General features: G+C 40.1%; 1 protein-coding gene across 1 annotated transcript; it reads left to right on the top strand.

Moving 5' to 3' along the window:
* Positions 1-5,071: 5,071 nt before the first annotated feature.
* pkp3a (plakophilin 3a) lies at positions 5,072-25,152 on the top strand. The gene is made up of 13 exons (XM_074678339.1): positions 5,072-5,460; positions 11,094-11,185; positions 13,125-13,870; positions 15,259-15,382; positions 16,842-17,046; positions 18,430-18,604; positions 19,018-19,135; positions 19,219-19,383; positions 19,495-19,677; positions 19,762-19,915; positions 22,242-22,437; positions 22,525-22,612; positions 24,043-25,152. The coding sequence occupies exons 1-13, from the start codon at positions 5,244-5,246 to the stop codon at positions 24,082-24,084; spliced, it is 2,505 nt and encodes an 834-aa protein (XP_074534440.1). The 5' UTR covers positions 5,072-5,243; the 3' UTR covers positions 24,085-25,152.
* The last annotated feature ends 137 nt before the right edge of the window (positions 25,153-25,289 follow it).

Genomic DNA, 25,289 nt, shown 5'->3' with positions numbered 1-25,289 from the left:
TTGCCTTTAATTATGGTAATTTAATGGATAAATGATTAATCTGATATGATGAATTGTTAATAAAAAAAACAGAAGCTGACCTTTTTAATGCAGGAAACTGGAATGTTTTGTGCTCACATGTAATAAGCATAGTGAAGTGTGTAGTAATGTGTGCAGTAACATGGAACATGTATGCAGAATCCTGTTACAAGGGTGAAGTAATATGAAATCACTGTGTAGTAACATGTAATGTGTATGTAGTAACATGTTACAAGTGTGTAGAAACGTGCAGTAATATTTAGTAACATACGGATTTATGAGTGTAGTATTGTGTAGTGACATGCTACGCACAGTTAAGTGTAGAAAAGACTCAGTACAGACTTTCAATCAAAGAAAGGAAAATTAACTGGATGCAGGTATGACAAATAGGTCCCATGATCAAATGCTTAAGCTGTCAAGATATGATGATTTTAACTGTTTTGCTGAGGCAGAATATACTATAGGTACCACAATGAAACCATGTTTGTCTGATGCATTGAGTTTTATTGTTTGTTTTGTTGTCAGTGTAGTTTTAATCTTTAGGGCTGAGATGTGATGATTATACAGTTTGTGTGTTTGAGTAATGAACAGTATAAATATGCTTAAAGGATATCTTGGCAGATGGCAAGTTACATCTAATTTTGAAGTTGTGGGGATCTTTGTTTATTAAGCACTTTGGTCTTTGAATTTTAAAAACCTGCAAACAGAGTTCACTGAACCTCTTAAGACCCGAGCTTTTGTCTGGTGTGCATTTATTAATCCACCTTGCTATTTTGGATAAGTAAGACCCAATAAGTTTGATTATTTGTGTTATGAGTTCTCTATAAGTTGTTTGTTAGTAGTGTTATTGTATTTAAATACATTGTTTTTTACACTAATATGGGTGTAATGTGATTTCACAAAAATAAGTCAAAGTTTAAAAAAAGCCAAGTATCATGGGTCTGAGACGTATGTGGACATATGTGGACACTGGTTCTTAAGAGGTTAAATACATTTTTTTTGTTGTTGTTGATGTATTTTTAATTAAATTATTCGTATGAGTAAAAATAAAGTGCATGGGCTGTAGTAACTTTAATTAAAGTACAGTAAACCAGGGTAAATCACTCTGACAGGTCTCCTTTAGTGGTTACCTGTAATTGTATGTATAGTGTGAAGTTGTGTGAAGTTGTGGTAACTCAACAATAGCTCAACACAGGAGGTGTTTCTGTGGATCTGCTGTGGCGCAGAGCTTTGACACTTCTCTAAATCTGTGGTGCAACACTGAAGTTCAAGTTAAGTTTTCAGAATAAAACTGTATCCCTCTCTCAGTTGATGCTTTTTATCTGTTACTCAGTCCTGCAGGTGGACTGTTTTCAAACTTCTCCCTATTATTTTGAAGTTTCTCATGTGTCTAAGTGTCCACGTACTTTTGGCAGAGTGCTGTAGCTTCAGACAGACAGTTGGATCCTGACGCATGAGACAGCAGGCAGAGCAAGGTTGTCACTCTCACTGTCATGCAATCACTCTCTCTGACGCACACGCACATACACACTTATTCACATTCCCACAAACACACACACATTACCCTGAGTCAATAACCTTTAGGCTGATTTCTGTTGCTCTGTACCTCTGAACGGGGCTGGGAAACATATCTGCTCTGCTGATCTGCCTTCTCTGTGAGTCACCAGAGATGTGTCGCAATATGCTAAAGAAAAATCAGCCCTTATGAGGAATCACACATGCACAGTACACATCCTGCGAAAATTCAAAATAAGCATAGATGAGTTTCATAGGTGGAGTAGTTTATGGTGACAGAACTTCACATTTAAATGAGTCTCCGTCCTGGTTGTGTGTGGGACTGTCTCCTCTGCTCGGCTGAACACACCCTGTGGTGTCATACTCTCCTTTGACTCATCTCTTTGTTTCTGTTAGCCTGGTATATACCTGCGATTATAATTGCAGGGCGGTGTCTGGGACTATAACTTTTGATACTTTCTAATATCCCAACAGATAAGCTCACCTGCACGCACGAGCAGGTTCACTTTAGTCGAGAGGATCTATTCAACAACTGCTGTCTGCACAGATTCAGCTGTAATGGTGAGTCAAAAGAAAAAAGAAACAGATTAATGCGATTTTATTGTTAAATTAATATTGATTTTAGTCTGAAGTCACCTCACTACATTAAGCGCTTACATGTGAAGCTGTGATTTATTGTTTTGTAACACAATGCAGGGAGAGGGAATGTTTGAACTAACGAAAGGTGATTTCTCAGGTGTTGAGGAGTTGGAAAGTAAAGAAAGCTGTGGGGAGTTCTCCCACGGTACTCTTGCCTTATCAGTTTGAGTGTGAATTTACTGTGTCGATCAGCTTTTTTTCTCAATTTTTTTCTTTATCATAAACAGAACTAACTGGCTGGTTGACTAACCCTTGTACACACTGCTGTTTAACTTGTTTTCCGCTCTAATGCGTCCAAACAGAAGAAGGCAGTCAGGCAGAAATCTCATAAAAATCCATTAAAATGTTTTAACAGATTATAAAGTAATAATTATCTCACATCAACTCTTATTTTTTCTACCTTTTCATGAAACAGGTAGTCTTTTTGGACATGCAACACTGCCCCCATGACTCACATCATTCTGGTATCTTCGCAGTGACTCATGGTTGCTAAGCTCAAATAAAACAGACTTGATAAAACTGAGGTGTGGCTGCAGCGTAATAATAGCCTAAGACTTTGCCACACCTTGTAACAGAACCCTCATTCGTACATGCTTAACGTCAATGGCAAAATTGGAAATAATTCATGTCACTTTGTCAAAACAAAGCTCTGCTGTTCTGAACCTTGAGCTGCACACTTATGATGACAGTTTAGATTGCAAATATGTTCAAGCTTCAGACTTAAACACAGAGCAACATTCAGGAATCAAGTAGTGACGTAGCTCACACAGTGTGCCCATACAACATATGTTCTGATGTATTTGAACATAATGAAGAAGTAGGGGTTACTGCATGTCAGAAAAAGTTGCACCTCTTTAAAAAAAAAAAAAAAAAAAAAAAAAAAAAGATCATTCTGCAGCCTTTATGAGGCTGTAAAGTGTCGGACATATCAAAATGTAGCATCAGCTTATCACCAGTTCAGTGGGCGATGGTTTGCTTGTGTTGCTGTGGCACAGAGCTCCATTCTGGTCTCTGTGGATTAGGATTTCTGTGGCTTGGATTGATTTCATCTCATGTGTGACTTCTGGAGAAAGAAACAGAAAACAGACTTTAAAATATTTTCTGCTTCATATCCTTAACACATGACACATGGTGCATTTCTTTCTGTATGTAGAAATGTCTACTTGTGTGATCCTTGTTCAAGACAGAATAAGACATTTTTTGAATGTGAAATCCAGTGGTGGGAGGAAAACTTCGTATTCATAACTACACTGTAAACAATTTCCTGTAATCTTAATAGATTAATTTAGCTGTAAAGGTCTTTTTGGTGAATGACTGGAAACAACAAAGAATTCGAAGGAAAAAAAAAAAATGATACTGTAATACCTTAAGGGCACCTTGCTGCCGAGTATTTAGTGTTTTGTAATTTTAATGCATTTTCTGCAATCAACCGCATTCATTCATTCAGCATTTATATTATCAATCCAAATCTACAAAGAAGCTCAGTGGAGGGAAAAGTTTGTCGAAGGGGAGTGGTAAAACATGTTCTCACAGTTGGTAGGGATTATGAGTAGGAGGAGAACTCACCTGGTTTCATCCCACCATCACTGACAGCCCTGTTGTAACACTGACAGACATGTGACATCAGAGCGTCATTGAATCAGAGTTTGATGACTTATTGTAGATAGAAAGTTCAGCCCTATTACGTTCGACCTCTGCTGTAATCACAGGCTCTCACACACAGCTGGATGACTAACAGCTGTTTAATCTGGTTAGACCACACGCTTACTTTCACTGTTGGCGGTAAGTAGTGGGGAGATGCTTTAATAGCTTAATGCTTTTGCTATTTATTGTGTAACTTTTAAAAATAAATTCTCATTTAGGGTTTAATTTGTCAGCCTAAATCAGTTTAGTAACCTACTTTTGCATCATTCCTGCTAATTTCCCAAACTTACAATGACTAAAAGCATCTGACAGCAATGAGGGGGATTACTTCATTTTATGTCAACCCTGTGTCACAGAGGTCCCAATAGGGTAAATAGGAGTAAGTATTGTCTGCAAAAAATTTACAGATTTTCATGGTAATATCACTTAATCATGTGTTTATATTACATTATTTGTACTAAGTGATTAGTTTTCTGTTAAACTACAAATGAAAGAGCTAGTTTTTACCACTTTAGACTGTTTTATCCATTACACTCTTTTCTAACTGGATTCTAATAAATGGAGAGCTGTACAAAGACCAAAACTAACCACTGGCTTTTAGTGTAGCAGAAGAAATGACAGATTAAAGCAAAGTACATTTTTAGGGCAGTCATTTTTATACATTATATTCAGTTATAAACTTACATCTTCAAAACCTTCATCTACTGGAAATCTGCTTATAAACTGTGATTGTTATACTATTATGTTTGGTTTCCAACGAAAATGGAAATGTAAAAAATGAATAAAACTTTTTATACAATGAAAAAAGAAAGTTACTTTCAATGGGGAGACTGATTGGAAAATACAAATACAGCTAGTTGTTAGACTTTTTAAAATGCCAATTCAGGAAGATTCTTAACATGTAATCACTGTTTTGAAACTTTAAGTTTGTTTATTATTTCTGGTGCCATGTGCGATGTTACAATTTGTTTTTGTTTCAATTACTTTGATAATGATAGTTATTGATGCTTTTCCTTTAGATACTTGGCTTTTTTGGCACGTTTGTTTTTCTACTGAGTGGTTTTAAATAATTGTTTTTCTATGTTGTTGTTGTTGTTGTCTGGACTCCATGAAGACTAGCACCACTTTGTGGATCCAAATTTAGACTACTGAAGAAACACTTGTATAATCACAGGGGGGATGGGGGGGGGGGGGGGGGGGGGGGGGGGAGTTAAAATTCTAGAAAACAAGTAGAAAGAAGAACAAGCACCACCTGTGGGTCAGGTAGTTTAGTGTCGACGCACGAGGCCCCTCCTCCAGCTGGAGAGCAGCTGAGCTCGCGCCGACTTCTCTCTGAATCCTCCAGATAGTTTTAGCTGCTCCAACAACCTGCACTTCTCCTCTTTCCGGACGCCCTACCAGCGTCCCCCTTCCTTTCCCTCTTCACCATGAGTACCGCGGCCTCAGAAACTGTCTTTTTGTCCGCTTTACAGCCAAACACCACGGTCACCACCTACGGGTTTGACTCCCAGAGCGGGTACGGGAGCTCCGTGTCGGACGAGGTGTCCAAAGCGCGGCGCGTGCAGCAGCAGGTCCAGCAGAGGCTCGCGGAGAAGTCCACACTTCCGCGTCAGAATGGGTCAACCTCGAACTACGCCATGTCAGGTAAACACCTACAAGGTGTACTCTAACTTTAAGAGTGTTTCTTTGCTTAAAGCTCTGATATAGATATGTATCCACATGAAGTCCTCGCACAGGTACAGAGACAGGTGAGAATGAGTTATAATGGTGACTTTAGTATGTCATAACAGGTTTGTTTGTCTTATAGACAACTAGCCTACTTTAAGCCCTTATCTGACCACTCAGTCCTCTAACCTTGTATCCTTTGGCTCTACTCCAAATAATGCTGTTTTGAAGAGGCGCCAAAGAGGAACTGTGAGGTTAAACATAAAATACTGGACATTCCTGAAAATGTTTGTACTTCTGTTTATATTTGTAAAATTTGAACCCACCCAAAGCAGGTGTTCCCCCCTTTTGATTTGCAGCTAAACAGGACGCTTAAGGTTTATTATTTTAAGGAACTTTCCCCACAAGACTTATAAACAATAACGTCTTGCTCCACAGAGCGTCAGATTAGTTTTCAGATTTCTTTGTCTGAAACCTTTTTGTGACAAGGTTAAAAAAGGTGAAAAAAGAGTCTTTTCTAATTTAAAAGTTCTGTTGTTTGATCATGTTTTGCTTAAGCTCAAGAGGTTACTTTCACTTTAATTTATTTGGAGTAGGTTGGATCAGTCAGCAGCTTTCACTATCTTATGAAAGAGTGCAGTTTGTTTGTGTTTTCTACGTCTGTTGTCTGTCTGAGTGTTCCTGTGTGTGGCTGAGTTGGATTTTTGTGTGTATGCTGCATTCCTCTGAACTCCACTCTTGTCAGCTCATCTGGGATTTCAGCTGCTCTGCAGATTCGCAGCAGATGAACCTGAGCCCAAGCTTTCTTTTTTTTCTGTGCAGCAGTAAATCTTACCTCTCTGTGTACCTGGTCATGAGAAAGGGTTAATGTGTAACAGGCCTACACAGGCGCTGCTTTCATGGACTCCCCTGATAACAGACTGACATGAAAGCCGCCCTCTGTCTGTGAGGTTGGGTTTCAGGTCTTACTCAGCTTGAGGAGGCAAGGGTACAAGAGATACCTGGGAGATGACGGTGTCGTGAGAACCAGCTGTTGTGCCGTCTAAAGACGTCAAGTTGTCGAGCAGCGTCTGTCTGAGTCAAAATCAGCCAAGTTTGATTGTTATGCAAGCAGCGGGTGTTTCCAGGATGATTGAGATTTAGTTCACCTGCTTGTCAGGACACACAAAGGAGCTGAATCGAGACTGAAACAAACAGCTTCTCACAGACTTGGTCTTGTCTTGTGTTTGTGGTTAAAACCTGTGCACCTGGATGCATGAGGACATTCCTGTACATCCCATAATTCATTGTGTTGGACTCAAACTACAGTATGCAGAGCAGCTCAATGTCAGACCTGTTTCTTTGACCTCTAGGACTTGAGTGGTCCTGAGTGAAGAATCGTTTCTCACTCTTCTTGTTTGAGCCATTCCCAGAGGCGCCAACAATACCTGCCTGAACAGAAAAAAACGTACTGAACATGCCGATTTGATGACTGGAATGTAGAGGGACATAAAACACCACCGCTAAATAGGTCAATGTCTGGTTTTACCTCCCTTTCAGATGTCAATTACATCTGCCGCTTCAAATAAGGCCACACTGTACGAATATTTGGCAGAGCTGTGTGTTTTGTAATCTAAGTGTGTCCTTTGCCCAGGGCTGTGGCTGGAGGATAACATTCAGTCATAAACTGTTGCCACGTCGTGTCCATCTTCTCTTGAAACCCGCACGAGAGGGAGAGAAGAATCCCTGACAAAACAGCAGCTGTCATTTTAGTGGGTTGAGGCTTTAGAGAAGCTCATTATAGATCTGTGAGCGCTCTCAGAAAAACACCAGAGGATCCTTAAGAAACGCATCCTCCTCCTTTTCAGTGTCTTCAGTTTTCATGTTCACAGCGATGACTTATCGGTGTTCACAGGTGGGCAAGTCTGAACAGAAAGTGAGAGCGGAAAAAAGAGAGTTTATGTGCGGGAAGTCTTGGCTGAAAGACCAAACTTTTTTTTTTTCTTTTTTAAAAGACAACAGAGGAAGAAAAAAATGTAGCGCTGTATTGCTGACGAAGTTTTCAAGGTGTGTTATCTCAGTTGTAAAGGTGTGTTGGGCGTTGGCAGGGTTGGGTTGGGGATGGGCCAAGAGACGCTTCAGTCACTCTCTATACCGACTGGTTTTAGTGTGTATGTGTGTGTATGTGTGTGTTCTTTGTAGAAAAAAGGTGTTAAGTGAGTTCACACTCCCTCTCCTTCCCCACTTGAGGACTTCAAAACCCTCCCCAGTTTTTCCACACTGTGACACAATGTATTCAAGTATGTTCTCAAATTATTAAATTCTTTCACTTGAGATTAAGTGTTCAGCTCCCTCAGGTCAAAGTTATTTGACAGTTTTGAAATAAGATCACAGTGGCCTAGTTTCAAGACTGATCAGTGGCTCCTGTCAGGTGGCTTCGAGGCTGGTTACCTGTTTGGTCGTGCTCAGTTAGTCTACACTCCTGTCCAACAAAAACAAGAAACAGTTGTTCAAGTTTTCATTTCGACAGTTGTAAATCATCCCTAAAGGAAGTGTTTTTCTTTGGTTGTTCCCTGACTGTTCCCTCAGTGACGCCATCTAATTGAATTTTTTGAGTCAGGATTTAGGTGATAGTAGGCCTATCACAATAACAAATTTTGCTAGATGATGATTTTCCAAAATATTATTGCCGATAAACGATATTATTGTCAATATTATTTTGATTTGTTTTCCATTTTTTCATTGATGTAATTATGAAAAATGGGATAATAAAGTAAGTACACCATATCAAAAGCAAGAAACTTTAATTTCTTAAGACTAGAGGCAGCCAACCATGAGTCTTGAAATCTCATCTTTTTCTGCTTTTTTAATTAGGATGTTTCTTCTGACACCAAACTGAGAATGTGTGGTGCCACATGGGCACTCTTCAAACTTTTAGCACATGGTGGGGTTGAAATGCTTGGGCGCTGAAACTACTTTGTTAGGTTTTGGAGAAACATGGTGTAGCCTTGAAATACCCTGATGTTGACTGTTGGTTTTCTGTAGTACACAAACTTTTTGTTCACCTAGCAGAGAAATAAACTTCTCATTGCCTTCATTAAGGTACACATTTTGTTCAGCAAAGTTATAACACACCTTAAGCAGCCTGTATGTCTCTGAAAAGACTGATAAAACGAATGAAATGGTCTAACCAGTTACACATTCAATACAGTTTATAGGTGAGACAGTCTTTTAGTTGATATTTGTGTCAATTTTGTTGCCCAGGCTTCCAGTCTTGGCAAAAATATATCTCAAAGGCTGCCATCACATTCATCTCCTGACAGCCAGGTTACTGCGTTTGCTGTTTTTTAGAGCAAATCATTCACACACTCTGTGCCGTGATGGTCGAGTGAGTGTCTTTGTGTGTCAGATGTACCGCTGCTCTCATAGTGAAAAGTAACCAGAGACTCAGAGCTGGTTGCTGGTCAGGTCCCGCTGTTTGTCATTGAATATTCAGTCCTCAGTGCTCAGTGCCACCTGACACCTGCTATTCAAACAGTACAGTGCGCTTTCATGCAGGTCAGCCATTGTTGTGAATAAAAGAGGCGTGACACCTTGTTCATGCTGTCACGCCGAGATTAAATGCGCCTGCACTGTGTCACATATTACATCCCAAATACTCAGAAGCAAACATGCATTCTTCAGTTGTAAATCAAAGAAACAAAGAAATATAAGAAAAAAAAATATCAGTTTGAATTTGACACTGAAGGAAAGTCAGAAGGGTTACATTTTCATTGTTAAGCCGAGTTAAAGCTTTATCATTAATGTATGTGGCAGAGCTCTCTGATCAGCTGACATGTTCTGTTACTGCTGCTACGTGATACATCCTCTATTAATCATCTTTGTAAACAGAAAGTGATGAAACAAAAGTCCCCACATCATCATCTACATTTAGTTGACCTCACAGTTTCCATAAATAGAAATTCGTTGGAATTTCCGTGCACTTTTGACCGCTCAGGATTTGATTCATGATTACAGTAAGCTGCTGATGCAAGCTTTTAGATTAAAGACAAAGGGAGTTATTTGCTTGCGAAAATGGAAATATGCTCAACGCCTGAATAGATGACAAAGCATGAATAAAGGGAAATATTTGGGACATACAAGAATGTTTTTCTTATTAAACAACTTTTAGTGTGTCTCAGTATTGAAACTAGAGCTGAAATGATTACTGGAATGATTCGAGGTACTCGATTACAAAAATTACTCGAGTAATTTGCTCCGCCTCGAGGAATCGTTTAATTTTAAAAAAGATCGAAGGGTGGTATTTCAAAAAGAGCTGAGGCCTAATTAAGAGAGTTTTCAGACCCCTCAAGCTACCTCTTATACAAAATAGCAACTAGCAACAAATCTAGCTTCTTTTCTGGAGTTTGGAGACTAATGGGTCATTTTACGAAACGGGTGCCATTTGGGGCCGCAACATTTGATGAGATGAACAAGGCACAAAAAATGTGTCAAAGTGTGTTTACAAATTTTGGAGCTACCAAAGCAAGTGCTCTTATTGACATGCTGTATCAGAAAAGTCTATTTCTTAAAGAGAAAACTGCTCTTTAACTAAACAAAAATGTGTTTTATCCGATTACTCGATTAATCAATGGGATTTTCAATAGAATACTCGAATACTAAAATATTTGATAGCTGCAGCCCTAATTGAGACCCCAACCCTCTTACTGAGGTAGTACTTAAATGTTGTCATGATGCTTCAAGTGATTAACATCTTCTTAAAGTTCAGTACATTTCTGGCTTGGTTTACTCACAAAATGCTAAAATGTTATGAGGGGTTCAGCTAACTTTAGAGCAACACCAGAGCAATACGAATAATGTCATAAATGTTATGTTATGAATAAGAGATAGACCAATATGGATTTTTTGGGGCTGATACTGATTATTAGTAGGCAAGGAGGCCGATAACCGACATTTGAAGCTGATATTCATTTCCAGTCAAAGTGAAATATTGGCGTAAAAAATTTTGGACAATGCAAACTCCAACACTTAACTGCAATCAAATGCCTTCAAGCACATGTTAATTAAACAGTTCCCCAGCTTAGCAGCATGTTTTATAAAGTTAATGAAAACTTAGAAGAATAAATCGCTAGTTTTCTACAGTAAATAAAGTTTTCCAAAATTTCTACGGAACTGCAATAAAACTGGACAGAATGTAATGTAATAGGTATGTAATGCAGTTGAATTAATTTTCTTTTTGGTTTTACATGACTGATTTTTAAATGACCATCTAGGGCTTCCATAGTGTAGACAGGGAGAAATTCTGTGCAGAAAAGCATCAGAGCCAAAACAACACAGTTTTGAATGGGTTTCATATCCGCCATTGGATTAAAAAAAAGGCTGATGCCGATATGCCCCAAAATGCCAAACATCGGCCACGATAATCGGCCCGGCTGATAATCAGTATATCCCTATTATGAATGTATGTCAAGATTTTAACTTGCTGGGTAGGACCTTACACTTCATATCAAAACTACTTTGGTTTACATGTAACATATGTAAAGTAAACTGTATGTTTCTTTGTGTTTTATTCATGCTTCTGACTGTCTGATGGCAGAGTTAATTTGTCGTTCTGTTTTTCTGCTTCCTTCCAGACTACGGCGGCTCATCAACAATAAAATACCAGACCTTTACCCCAAACTTCACCTCGAAATCCTCCTACATGTACCAGGGCTCCAGAACAATGGTGAGCACAGCAGCATTATCTCACTCTCTCAGCGTGTGTGAACACATCCTGTGGAAATAATCAGGCAATCATGTAACGGGTCACTTAGCTGGATGTCTGAAATAAACCCCCAACACAATCACACTGGAACTCTGCTGGTGTCAGGATGGGTCAGCCTGGATTCAGCAGGCGTGGTATTTCACAGGAGGCTGTGATGAGATCAGCTTGAGTTTTCAAGTCCTCCCTCTAGATTCTTTATTTTGATGATTCAGCGGGATGATGCTGGCTTTCTGCCTCGGATGTTTGAGCTCTGAGTTCAAGACAGGCCTCAATATGTAATAACACACAATTTGTCCGGATATAAACTATAAAACAATTACAACCTATCAGTCACTCTGTGTTCAGTAGTTCATAGAAAAAGTTATGTCACTCTCACAAAGAGCATACACTCTGAGTTATATATTTACACAGACTTAACTTCAAAGCAAGATAAGAAAATCTTATCTCATCTTAATCCAGCTTGAACAACAGACTTGGCAGAATTTAGCAAATAACAGAGGACAGACAACAACAAGAACGACACATCAATCAGATGAATGGACACATGCCAGCTGTAGTGGTGAATGAAGTTAAATAGAACTGATAAAAGATATACTGATCTTAATGTTTATGGCAGTGAGAGTAAACAGAGCTAATATCAGCTTTAACAATAATGATGTTATAATAAGGGTAGGGAAGATAATATCAGTTATCACAGACTAAAGCTTAGTGACGGTCCAGAGAGGAAGCAGGAGCTCAGTGTGTCAGATCCCCCGGCAGTCTAAGCCAAACTAAGAGCTGGTCCAGGAGCTAAGCCACCTCTAACTGTAAGCTTTATCAAAAAAGAAGTTTTAAGTTTATTCCTAAAGGTTGAGACGATGTCTGCCTCCCAGACTCTGACTAGTGAATGAGTCCAAAGAAGAGGAGCCTAACAAAAGAGCCCTTCATAGTGGGAGCGCACTGTTCTAGGGTACTTTGAGATCTGCAAAATGATGGTTTGTTACCATTAATGGCTCTGTAGGTGAGATGAATAATCTTAAAACCTACATTTTTATGGAAAGGCAGAGTAATTAACCCAAAAGTGATGTACTCCATCGTCCTCATTGGTGTCAATACTTGAGCTGCAGCATTTTGGACAAGTTGAGTCTTTAAAGTCTTATTAGAGCATGGGATATGGTGCGTCTAATTTTTGCAATATTGCACAAGTGGATGAAAAATGACCTTGACATTTCTTGCTTGTAGAGGTTAAAGGACAAACCCTGATCAAATAATACGCCCAAATTCCTAACATTGATGCTAGATGCCAGGCAAATGTCAACCAAGGCAGTTATATCATCATAAAATGTCTCTCTGGGCTATTTGAGGCCAAGAACAATAACCTCAGTCTTGTCTGAGTTAAGCAGCAAAATACATTTTTGGTCATCCACGCCCTGATGTTTTGAAGTTGATTGTTTTCCTCTGGCCTCATTGATGAGTATAATTGAGAGTCATCTGCATAACACATGAAATTTAACGAGTGTTTCCTCAGGATATTACTAAAAAAAGTAAAAAGAATTGGTTCAAGCACTAAACCTTGCAGAACTCCATCACTGATCCGGATGTCCACAGAGGACTTTTGTTAATAAGTACAAACAGAGCCCTGATCTGACAAATATCATTCAAACCAAGTCAAAGCAGTTCCTGTATTGCCATTGGTTGTTCCAGTCTCTGTGGCAGGATGTGAAGGTCATTCACACAAAGATCTGATGAGACAATTACAGAAGAGAGGAGATGGCTGTCTGAAGCAGCATAGAGACTCTCTTTGTTCATTTAGCAACTGTTTTGTCCGTGAGCAGTGACTCACAACAGATTCATCCTCACATGAAGGTCACTTCAGTCTCACACTTAAGATTCTAACAGGAGCATTTCTTTTTATCTTTAGGGTCCACGTATGGCCCAGAGGACAGGCTTCAGTGCCCAGTCTGCAGGCCCTGACATGGCCCATCTCCACAGGATCAGTGTGGGTGGTGGTGGAGGTGGCGGTGGGTACAGTGGTGGAGGTGGCGGTAGTTATTACCGAGAAGAAGTACGTATGGGAGGCTATCAGGGCGGTGGCAGGGCACAGAGCCGTATGGACCCAGAGACCCTCTCCATGCATGCAGTGCGGCCGCAGGTTAACCCTTGGATGGTGGATGGTAGCGATGCTGGCAGCTTGGTGTCCGACAGGGATGCCACCTTCACCCGCCAGTACGCCCAGAGCGCCATGAATGGCTACTCCGGCCAGGTGAGGCAAGCAGGGGGCACCATGACCCTCCAGTCTCCAATGCGTCGATCTCTTAGTGGGACGCTTTCCCGCGGCGGAGGGATGGCAGGTGGAGAGGTGGAAGTGGTTCAGCATCATACCTACAAAGGCCCCGCCCATCGCACCATCAACAGGATTACAAGCCGTAACAACAGGATGAGCATGGGCTCCATGCAGCAAACTTCAAGCGCTAGCTCCTTTGGCGGGATGGACCGGGTGGACCGAGGGTTCATTGCACCTGGAGTGTCCTCTATGTCCCATGGCAACCTAACCATGCAGCGCCAGGGCCTGACCCGCACCGCGTCCATTAAAAGCATGCAGAGTGTGGGCCGTGGGGCTGATATCTTCGCAATGGATATGGGAGCAAGCATGGGCAACCTCAGTGGGTAAGGAGATCACATTAGAGGTCGACCGATATGGGTTTTTTGGGGGCCGATGCCGATGCTTTCCAAATTTGGGCAGCCAATGCCGATATGCATAGCCGATTTTTCCAATTTGATATTCAGGCCGATTGTTAAATAAATATATATTTATCACATTTTTGTGAAACGCAGCAATTTCTGAGCAACTAAAAGAAATCTATTACAACAAGTCGTGTCCAGTCCTCTGAACATTTATTCAGCTTTCAAAACAATGAAATATTTTGTCTAAGTAAACACACAATGTAACAAGCAGTAGTAAACATTCATACTCTTCTTAAAATGTCAAAAAAGAAATTTAAACTTATTAATATAATTTGAACAAAAGTATGTAATGTATCCAAGTGGTTCCACAAGTTTGAGGTGCTCATCTTTTTTGTGCCTGATCAAAAATTGTGTCATTTTATACAACGGATCAAAAATCGGCTTTTTTATAAAAAATACGGCCGATGGCCGATAGAGACAAATGTCCAAATATCGGCCCGATATATCGGCCGGCAGATATATCGGTCTACCTCTAGATCACATGACTCATGATTTCACAAAGCATCTCTTTAAAGATGGTACCTTGCTTTGCCATTTTGGACATTGTGCTTTTTTGCACCTATTTTGCCAGATTTGTATTGTTAGGGGTGTCTGCTACACTCTTTACTGGTTTGATAGCTTCAACCATGTTAACATTTAAGATTAAAACCTACTTATGACTTCCCTCATCAACAGATTCTGAGAGAAAAAAAAACAACAAAATTATATCTTTTTTGGCACAAGCGCTTTTATTGGTGTACTGTTCTGCTACAGTAAATATTGGGTGGTTCAGCAAATATGTAATCATATGCTACTGGAAATAGTCGACTTACACCTCTCTTGAAAGTTCAAAAGTCTGAAGCAGTACCCAACAGCTCTGCTCATTCTGGTGACAGTTTCAGTTTATTGTATTTTTTGTCCACATCAGCAAAATTTAGTGAGCGTGAAACACCAGCGTGTCGTGTTTCAGGAGGATTTAGTGAAGCACAGAGTAGTGGGAACTGTGTATTTCATAAGAGCTGTGGATTGGGAGGTGGCTCCGCAGTGGCAGGACTGGTTTTGGGTGTGGCAGCTCAGTTTCAGGCCTCACATTTCACACATCCCACAGCGTGTGGTTAGCCAAGCAGATTTGTAGACCGCTGTGTGATTTGGAAGAAATTCAACACGCTGAATTCTGCAGACCAGACACAAATCATCTTTGAATAATTACTGTGGCCTCTTTGTTGTTTTTTATCCAAGCATACAAAAAACATATTTTGTGCCACCATACATAACAGCATGGTAATTACATAATTAAATGTTTAAGATTCTTGTGTTTGCTCTTTCGACAGGATTAACTCTTTGGACATGCAAACTGCTGTGCAGAACCTGGGCGAGCCTGATCCTGAGCTGCAGGTCCTCGGTGCTGCTTACATTCAACACGAATGTTACAATGACAGCGAGGCCAAAAATGAGGTAAAGCACTTGTGGAGCTGTTGGTCTGAATTCCTCCGGGTCTTTGAAGTAGCTGCAGGTTTTCTTCTGCTCGGCTGTTCTTCATTTTGTTCCACATGTTGCTCAATTTGCCATCACTGCGAGCGAACGTGGACTCTGCCCTTAATAGGTGTTGAATGGCAGACATGCAGGAGATTAAAACTCTTATCTGAAGGTGGGTCGGTCGCCTGATTTGGCTCTGAGCTCACTGAGGTTATTTTCAGCTCTGAGACACTTATGAGCCAGATTAAAGTCAGTGTCTGTAAATTTATTCAGATTATCATGAAATTGAATGAAAGGAAAGATCCTTTGCTCTGCTTTTGCACTTTCACTGTCCTGTGTAGATCAAGATTTAAAAAATACCACGTTAACAGTTTTTTGGCAGTCTTAACAATATTTTACAGTCTATATCACCAGACTGAGAAAGTTTTTTTTGTATGTTACTGTAAACAGCAAAGAATTGTGGCGAAAAATATAGTAATGAGACTGTAAATACCTTTTTTAAAGTAACTTGCTGTAAAACTTACAGCAACATTTTTACAATGTACTCTTGATAAGAAATATGGACTGCGAACTGTTAGGAAAAGGCAAACACACAGAGATACAAGAATAACTGGCCTGTCTTTGACTAAAAGTGAAAAATTTAGAGTTTAGAAGATCAGATTTATTCACTGTACTGACTAGGGATGGGTACCGAATTAGGTACTTTTATAGGTACTGACTAAATTCTGTCAAAAGTACTGGGTATTGATTCACATAAAACCAAAAGGTACCATGTTTAGGTACCTAAATGCATCCTTGTGACTGTGAGGGAGTTGAAGAGTAGGAGATTTTCCATGCTGGACATGAATGCAGCATTACAAGGTTATATATTGAAGAATAAATGTGTTAAATTGAAATAATTTTGGATTTTATTATTAAACAAATTTATATTTTTTACCACATTAACACAAAAAAGTACCAAAAATTGATACTGTTGGGTACCAGTACCGATTGCCTGGTACCGGGCATTGGTACCGTATCGTTTCAAATGTGAAAGGTACCCATCCCTAGTACTGACTTGGGAGTGATACTGAAGCTTCAACCTTTTTTAAAAAAGAGTATCTCTGAAGACGATTAACTGCTCTTATACTTTGAACATTTGCAGTGATAAAACAAAAAAAACAACCAAATCAATGTGATAACTCAAGATTGCACCTAGTGTTGGGCAAAAAAGCCTATTTGAATAAATATTAAGGATGTTAGAATCAGTCAAATTGAATGCGTAGCTGCTGTAATGCAGGACAACTTAATAATAGGTGAGAAAATTTAATGCAAAGACAATAAAATAAGAATACCATGTCCCGGTAGATGAAATTTGACATGTTGTGAATTGGTAAGATTTGTTGTGATACAGCAAAAGATGATAAAATCCTCAGCAGATTCTTCTTCCTGTCCGTAGGTGCGTCGCCTGAAGGGAATAGGTGAGCTGGTCAAGCTCTTCAACTCCGAGAACCAGGAAGTGCAGCGCTTCGCCACCGGAGCCACACGCAACCTCATCTACGAGAACATGGACAACAAGGTGGCTCTCATCGAGGAGGGAGGCATCGCACAGCTGGTGGAGGCCCTGAAGGAGAACGATGACGAGCTCCGCAAGAACATCACAGGTAGGAAAATCCCGATCGGAGTCGTTAAATAAACTACACGACACAACAAGCAGGGCTGATCTCAGGCTGCTGGCTTGTGGGCATTTGCCAAGTGGGAAAAAATGAATTAAAATGAGCCAGTCTCGACATGTGAATGATGCACTGTCTTTGCAGTTGTGTCCTTGAAGTTTATCAGAATTAAGAGGCCTAAATTGATACTTTCAATGAATAACTTGAAGGACAGGCGCTTGCTGTAGCTAAAATCTTCTACAAGAATACAGATAAAGCGTCGCAGCAAAACAGAGGTTATTTCTTCTTTGTTTTCTTCACAGTTTCAAGTTGAAGCCATTCCTGTCACCTTGTAGCACTCGAGCATTCTCATGAGTTCACCGGCTGTCGTCAGTCACAATTATCTGTCTTCAGCTGAACTACCAGTCATACTTTCCTGCAGCTGAAACTCTGACTGAAATTCCTCAAATAGATGATTAAACATTTCGCTCTGTAGGTTTGTAAGACTGAGTGTGCATGGATTAGGAGGTGGAGCTGCAGTCTTTTCTATAGGGTGTGTGAAGAGGAGGTTCAATGAGTGTGTGGGAGTTGTCTGGGCCTGTGGACTAACAGTATATCTGCCGCTCCCTTTAATGAGCGAAGGCCTTGTCACTCTTTCCTGTGAGCCGTTGCAACTTGATTTGCATCTGTGGGATAGTTGAGGAGTCCTGTCAGTGATAGATGCATCTTTTTGTGGGAGGATTGCTTCACCCACAGTTTTTTTTAAAGTTAGCTTTAACATCATATTGTTTGGGGAATAGTTCAGTGGTTTATTTTTTGTCATTTTCATGCCTGAGTGTTAGATATGAAGCTTAAACCAGCTGCTGTTCAGCTTTGCTCAACACAAAGCCAGTAAACAGGACAGTACAGTCAGCCTGTTTTTTTCCCTGTCAGTTTCAAACTTCCTGTCCAGCGCCTCCAAAACTACAGGAAGTCGCTGCATCTAGTCAAGAAGAAGTCCTTCCTGGGAAGTCATCCTGCACTTTATGTGCAAAAAAGGGTTTAGTAGTTTTAACTTAAACAAATTAGGTTGATTTAGTTTTTGCTGGAGCTCACAGGCGTTTTCTTTCACTCTCTGACAGCCAGTCTAGCTGTTTGTTTTGTTTACAATTTTTATGCTAAGCTAAGCAAAACCATGGCAGAAGCTTGAGCTCAACTGCTGCTCTTCTCTTTACACTCTGACAAGAAAAGAATCATCCTCTTTCCCAAAATGTTCAACTATTTTTCTCAAAGAAGCTAAAATTGAAGCAGAATGAAGGCGATTGTTTCTGGAATTTAAAACACGTGGGTTCAAAAGTGGAACTGTAAATCACTGCTGGTGATAAAGTTGTGTGTGTCATTATTGTGTCTGTGCAGGTATCCTCTGGAACCTTTCATCTAAAGACAACCTGAAGGAGAAACTGGCCCGCGAGACGCTCACTGATCTCACCGAGAAGATCCTCATTCCTCAGTCTGGTGGCGGAGAAGCCGACTACATCCAGCAGACCCCGTCTGAGTCTGAAATCTTCTACAACACCACCGGATGCCTCAGGTGCACTTCACTTATCTGTCGTCTCTCTTTTTGTCTGAATGCATTTCTCTCCGGTAGGTCTGTGTCTGCTCAGATTTGCATGCAGAAAACTTGTTTTGTCAGGAGAGGCAAACTCTTGCGTCAGCTGACAGCTACTGCGGCTTTACCCCACCCATTTGCAGTTTCTCTGGCTCTGCTCAGTTTGTTTATCTTGATGTGTTATCTCAAATCTATCATCATACACAGAATAACTGCAACATTTTCTTTAAAATATCCTCTTCAGCGGTGTATTTCCGCAGCTCTTTGTCTTGAGTAGAAACACCCTCCTACTCTTTTTATTTGCACCATCTGGTCAGGGTAATGACACGCATGCTTCCTGACTGACTTAAAAATGAAATAACTCTCTGACCTCTACTCCCTCCGTGTGTGCTCAGGAATTTGAGCTCTGTGAGTGAGAAGACCCGCCAGCAGATGAGAGAAACACACGGCCTGGTGGAGTCCTTGGTGAGCTACATCCGGCTCTCTCTGGATGACAACAAGGCAGAGGACAAGGTGAGACGGTGAAAATGCGAAGCTGAATAAAAGCTGACTGCAAAACTTGTGTGTTCATATCTAGTGTGTGTGTGTTTTCCCAGGGCGTGGAGAATTCAGCATGTGTCCTGAGAAACCTCTCCTACCAGCTCTACAGTGAGATGCCTCCATCCGCCATGATGCGCCTGGAAGGACCAACCAGAGATCAGGATTCAGGCAGAGGTGAAGCCATCGGATGCTTCACACCACAGAGCAGGAAAGCCAAAAATGTACGCAGGAAGTCATAACTTTATCTATTTTATATCTCCAGATAATTTGAATAAAAGATGATAAAAACTCTGCACACACTCATCTAATTTCTGTCTTTTTGTATCTGGCAGAAAAAGAACCAGAGTCTGTCCACTTTCACTGAGGTTGCTCGGATACCAAAGGGTGTCGAGTGGCTGTGGCACCCGCAGATTGTCGGGCTGTACACCCGTTTGCTGCGTGATTGTGAGATCAACTCCACCACCCGTGAGGCAGCTGCTGGAGCGCTGCAGAACATCACTGCTGGAGACAAGAGGGTGAGCATCCTGTTTATTGATTCTGTTGTTGAATTTCCCAGTTGTTGGTAAATGTTTCACACTTTCTGTCCATCTGTCTTGCAGTGGGCGTCCGTGCTGAGCCGGGTGGCTATGGAGCAGGAGCGCGTGCAGCCTGTGGTGATTGACCGCCTGAAGACTGAGCGTGATGTGGAGCTGCGATCTCTCACAGGATTCCTCCGAAACCTTACTCGCCACACCATAAACAAGGACAACATGGGTATGTTTTTGTCTTTTTGGATCCTTTTGTTTAAAATGTCTGATACTGCTTTTCAAGTTTACTTCTTTGGACAAATTAATATAAATGAGAACACACTCTCATCACTTTGGTTTCATTTCAGTTTGATTTAACTTACAAGTTCTGTTAAATGTTTCAAACTTTAAACTCTCCACTTTGAAAAAAAAGTTTTGTTTTTTTTAGAAATTCAGTATCAGAATGAACATGGCGTACATTTCCCTCTTAACAAAAGAAGTGCTGGAATAATCACTACTGGAATCACCTTAATTCATAACATTCTGATCCATCTTTCTGAGCAACTTGTCAAGTAATTAACACATCTCCCATGTAAGCATATCTCTCAGAAGAACAAAACAACACCAGCATTAAGTTTTAACCATAGACTATAAAACATGGGCATAGTCTCCCCGATGTCACTAGTCTGTTTCTGAAACGGTAAATGAAGCACATCGGCTATAGCAGCCATATTGGTAGTGGCAAGGGCTTCGCTTACAGCTATAGGGTGTCTGTGGGTCATGTGACTTTGACCTGTGCCTCTGATTGGGCGAGCTCACTATCTTCATATCCTCTGAACGGCCGAGTTAGAAAAAAATTCACCCCCTGTACAGTGTGTGCTGATAGTGAAATTAGGGAATCAGGCAGGAGACGTTTTTTGAACCAGGCTGTAAATAGGTTAATTGCTACTTTGAAAATTGTTTCTTTTGGCTTGGTGTGTATGTGCCAGCCTCAAGCAGACACCCAGAAACAGCAGATTTTTGCACTTCCGCATTGTCTCATATTCTTAGACCAGAGGTTGCTGCTCAGTTTAAACACGTTTAATATCACATTTATGTCTGAAATTGTGTCAGCATTGTGACCAACTGACCATCATCTAAAGCTTGCAGCATCTCCAAGTCCTGAGCAACCGTCATCAATCAATCAGTCTGTATTTATAAAGCTTCAAATAATTACAAACGTTACTTCAAGACACTTTTTTTAAAACATGAACAGGTCTAGACCTGTTAACATAAAATAATTGTAATGTATTATTATTTTGTATCATTAAAATATAAACCGTTTTAGAAAAAGTAAAACTCATAACGGTACTAGGGCTGCAACTAACGATTATTTTCATAATTGACTAATGGAGCGATTATTTAAATGATTAATCGATGACTCGGATGATGACTCATTTTTGCACTTTCCTTTACAATTTAGCTCAAAATTGTTTTAGGTATTTTCTAAACAGCAATAAAGACAATAAAAAGCATTTTTCCTTCAGTAATATTTTATTACAGCTTTCTCTTTCTTGGAAGTAGTGCCACTGACTCATTTTCAGTGCATGCGCACCTCTTTCAGTAGCCTACGGCAAGAGAGCGGGCTCATCTCCTCCAAACAAACAAACTGTAAGCTACAGTTTCATGCAACAAAACACCCACAATTAGTTGCCGATGAAAATCGATTATTAAATTAGTTGCCAACTAATGTAAGAATTGATTTTAATCTATTTAATCGATTAGTTGTTGCAGCCCTAAACGGTACATGTGACCATTACAGCAGTTCAAGTTTTTAAGACCAAGTTTCAGTTGGGTTTCTTAAAAACAATAATGTTTGATTTTGTTACGGATTTTAAGTCACTGAATTTGACAAACTTAACTGTATTGGTCAGACTCAGCCATCAAAATACCAAAGAAAAATTGTCTTAAAGATAAAAACTTTAAAAACTGTGATACTTCAGTTTAACAGTCAAGTTTTAATAAAGGATTCATCTGTTTCTAACTATCACTGAGTGCTTTGAATCATTCAAGTTTATTCTACATGTAAAATAGCGTCTGGAAAACTGACTCTCAGCAAAAACAATAATAAACAATGAGCTGAGCATCCCACAGCTGAAAAGATGCTTGCTTCATAAACTTGGCAGTCTGCGCAGGAGAAAGAGTCAATTATTTAAAGCTTTAATGCAACATGACAGATAAGGGTTACATCTGGTATTTCCTGTTTAAAAATTATCACAAACTGAAAGTGTTGCATTCCCAGAGCTCCACCAGATCACTTTATTTAGTAGTAAATCATCTCGGTGTCCTTACATCCATTGACCTCAGTCCATCAGGTTGTTTTTAGAGTTTCTGTTTTAGACTCTGTCTGAAACTGAAGCTTTTACACGTCCTGATGTGACCTGCACATTATGAGAAATGTTCACTATTATTCAGCTGGAAGAAATACAGTTTCCTTTAAGTTACTAAAAGTACATCCATCAAAGAACAATATTATCAATCTAAAGCACGTTATATTTGGGTAAAATACTGACATGTAAACGTGTTTCCTCCAGCCACATCAGTGGTCCAGCACCTGGTGGCCAAGCTGCCTGCAGACGGACACCAGAAGGAGCCTTCCAGCGAGGTGGTGGTCAACATCTGTGGAGCTCTCAACAACCTGGTGATCGGCTCCTCTCTAGCTGCCAGAGACATCGCCTTCTTCGACGGTCTGCCCAAACTGGTCGCCATCAAGAGTTCCCACGACAGCAGGTGAGCGTCTGCACCGCTGACATTGAACGTTACACAGATTATAGAGACGTGCACTGTTCTGATAATTATGATGTGTGTTTTTTTCAGCACTGGGAAAATGAAAGCAGCCAAAGCAGCAGCAACAGTTCTCAGCAACATGTTCCAGTACAAGAAACTACACAACACATACAAACAGGTGAGCAGCGCAGTTATTGACTTAAAGAAGGGGTCAGATCACACAGCAGATGATTAAAACAGGAGTGGAAAGTCAAAAGAAGATCAAACAATCAATCAGTCTGTTTTTATTTTTATAGTCCCAGTTTACAAGAAATGTTATCTCCAGACGCTTTACAACCAGAACAGGTCCGGACCGTACCTGTTTTATTATTACAAAGACCCAAGGCAGGACTCGGTCTTATCTCATCTTGACTCACCATGAGTAGCAGAGACCAGAACCAGACTTAGGTCTGACAAACATCTTGGAGAGAGGGACAGAGGTTTATCCAAGATCCTTCACAGTTTGAAAACAAAAGCCAAACAGCTTAAGCTGCCATTGAAGAATTTCACTACAGAAATAAACTACCAAATCTGTGTTTCCTTGCTTTTTGTGCAATGAAGCAGATTTAAACGTTGATGAATACATTTTTAAATGTTAAAACTTTGCAAAATGACAAGAATCAAGAAGAAAAAAAACACCTAGATATTCTCATCTTTACTTAACTACCAAAGTGTAACGTGTTTTTTTTCCTCCTTTTTATTCGATAAAAGTGCTTTTGCTTCAAACCCAAAAGTTTCTTCTTCTTCTTCTTTTTTTTTTTTTTTTTGGAGGGGGCGGTAATCTGTCTGCAAACAAAGGCAAGAACAAGCACAAGCTCAGTGAAAAGCTTCTCTTTATATTGCCCCACCTTCAAATGACGTGTGTGTGTGTGTGTGGTGTGTGTGTGTGTGTGTGTGTGTGTGTGTGTGTGTGTGTGTGTGTGTGTGTGTGTGTGTGTGTGTGTGTGTGTGTGTGCGTGCGTGTGTATGTGTGTATGTGCCTGAGTGTAAAAAAAAGTGAGAGTGTGTGAGATAATGTGTGTGTGTGACATTCCTGCCCCCCTCACTCTTTCTCTCTTTCTGCATGTCCACTGTCATTTCGGCAGCATTTGTTAACAACTCATATATCTTTAACTGTTCACACCGCTGCTCAATAAACACACACGCACACACACCTTGTCAGTTTCAGGCGCGTCCCACTCTTGGGCAGGACCAGGTAACTTTACGGCCTCTGCAAATCACAACTTGCCCCTCCCTTGGGTGCGGTGCTTTGCTTATTTCCTAATGAACAAGTCTCAACAGAGCGAAAAAATGCATAAATGCTCGTTGGACGTGCAGTTTGATGAGAATTCAAAGATAGGTCAGCCACATCTTTTGATAATGTAATAATATGAAGACAGTGAAGATTAAAACACCTGGTTGCATAACTCTGAAATGTTTGCACTCTGCTGTGAGCTCTCAGGTCGTTCAGGTCAAATTCCAACAAGAAGGGAGCTTCAGTTTGACACCTCTGTGGTTTCAGTGTATATGTTTGAAAAAGTAATTATCTGGTCATTTTTATTCTAACGTGTTTGTTTCTTCGTGTTACAGAAAGGGTTTACGAGACAGGACTTCACGGATTTGACGATCTAAACCAGCACCCGTATGGAAGAAACCCCTGAGATGTTTGGGATTAAATGAACTCTTTATACTCAACAAAGATGAAATAGGTTCAAGTTTTATCTGCCATACTTTCTGGTGAGACCAAGAGCGCACAACTGATGGAGGATGGAGCAATGGAAAAGGACTTTCTGTATATTTTAAAACAAAAACTCAACGTCGGCTCAGTGCAGGAATGTGTATCCAGATTGGCTGATGACGGATGGACTCGAATGTGTGCACCTTAAGCATGTACTCTTTGTTTTAACACTGTTTGTTTTGTGGAATCAGGGATTTCTTTCATATCAGAGCAAAATTTATCCAGATTAAACCAGAGCTTTATGTTTTTGTGCCGTGTTGATGAACACTGCAGTAGCACAGCATAAACGTTAACTATGCATCTTTGTAAATACTGCTTCCTCTTTTACATCGATATGTTTTTTACTGCAGCCTTTGTCTTCGATGAGATATATATTTGATAAATGAATGTTTATAATGAGTTAAGATTATAACATGGTTATAATTGATGTGGAAAAAAAGAAAGAAGAGATTTATTGAAATATTAATCTTCATGTCAGCAGATTTCTTATTCACTTATTTGCTTTTCAAGCTCACAAAATCTCAGTCCTGTTATAGAAAAAATGCTAATGTGTGACAATCTTAGCGCCTTTGTCTAACATGTCATATTTTTCTTTCACATGCTGTTATCAAAACTGTGTGAGTGTGTATTTTATTAAATGGTGTGAGTGGATTTAAGGGAATTAAGGATACAGCCCTAACATTTGTTCAGGTCTTTTCATGTGTTCATATATGACCAATCACTTCACGTATCACCCTCCAGGTTGATGTTTGAGTTTAAACCGGCAGGTTTGTTAGCAGAGTAATTGTTGTGTAACTTGTAAGTATCAGAGAGAAAGTTTAGTTCTTTGTTTTGTACATATTTTTGCTCTGTGGAATAAATGGTGAGCTCGTGGGCGCTTTAAAGACTGTTAATAGTTGTGTTGTATACAGGCAGATATGTGATCAGATGGATGTTTTTCAGCTAATAAAGTGACACATTTGGAAGTGATATGTCATTGTGAAAGCTTTTCTCATATGTGTGTGTGTGCTGATAGTCTTGACACTGACGTGGTGAAATGTCAGCCACACCCTGTTTACATATTTGCTCCTGCTCAGACAGGAACAACACAATGCTGCCT

Source organism: Halichoeres trimaculatus, unplaced genomic scaffold, assembly GCF_033239565.1.
Source record: "Halichoeres trimaculatus isolate MK-OKI-2021-1 unplaced genomic scaffold, fHalTri1.1 fHalTri1_scaffold_10, whole genome shotgun sequence".
Lineage (NCBI taxonomy): Eukaryota > Metazoa > Chordata > Actinopteri > Labriformes > Labridae > Halichoeres > Halichoeres trimaculatus.
This window is presented reverse-complemented; position numbering and strand designations above follow the sequence as displayed.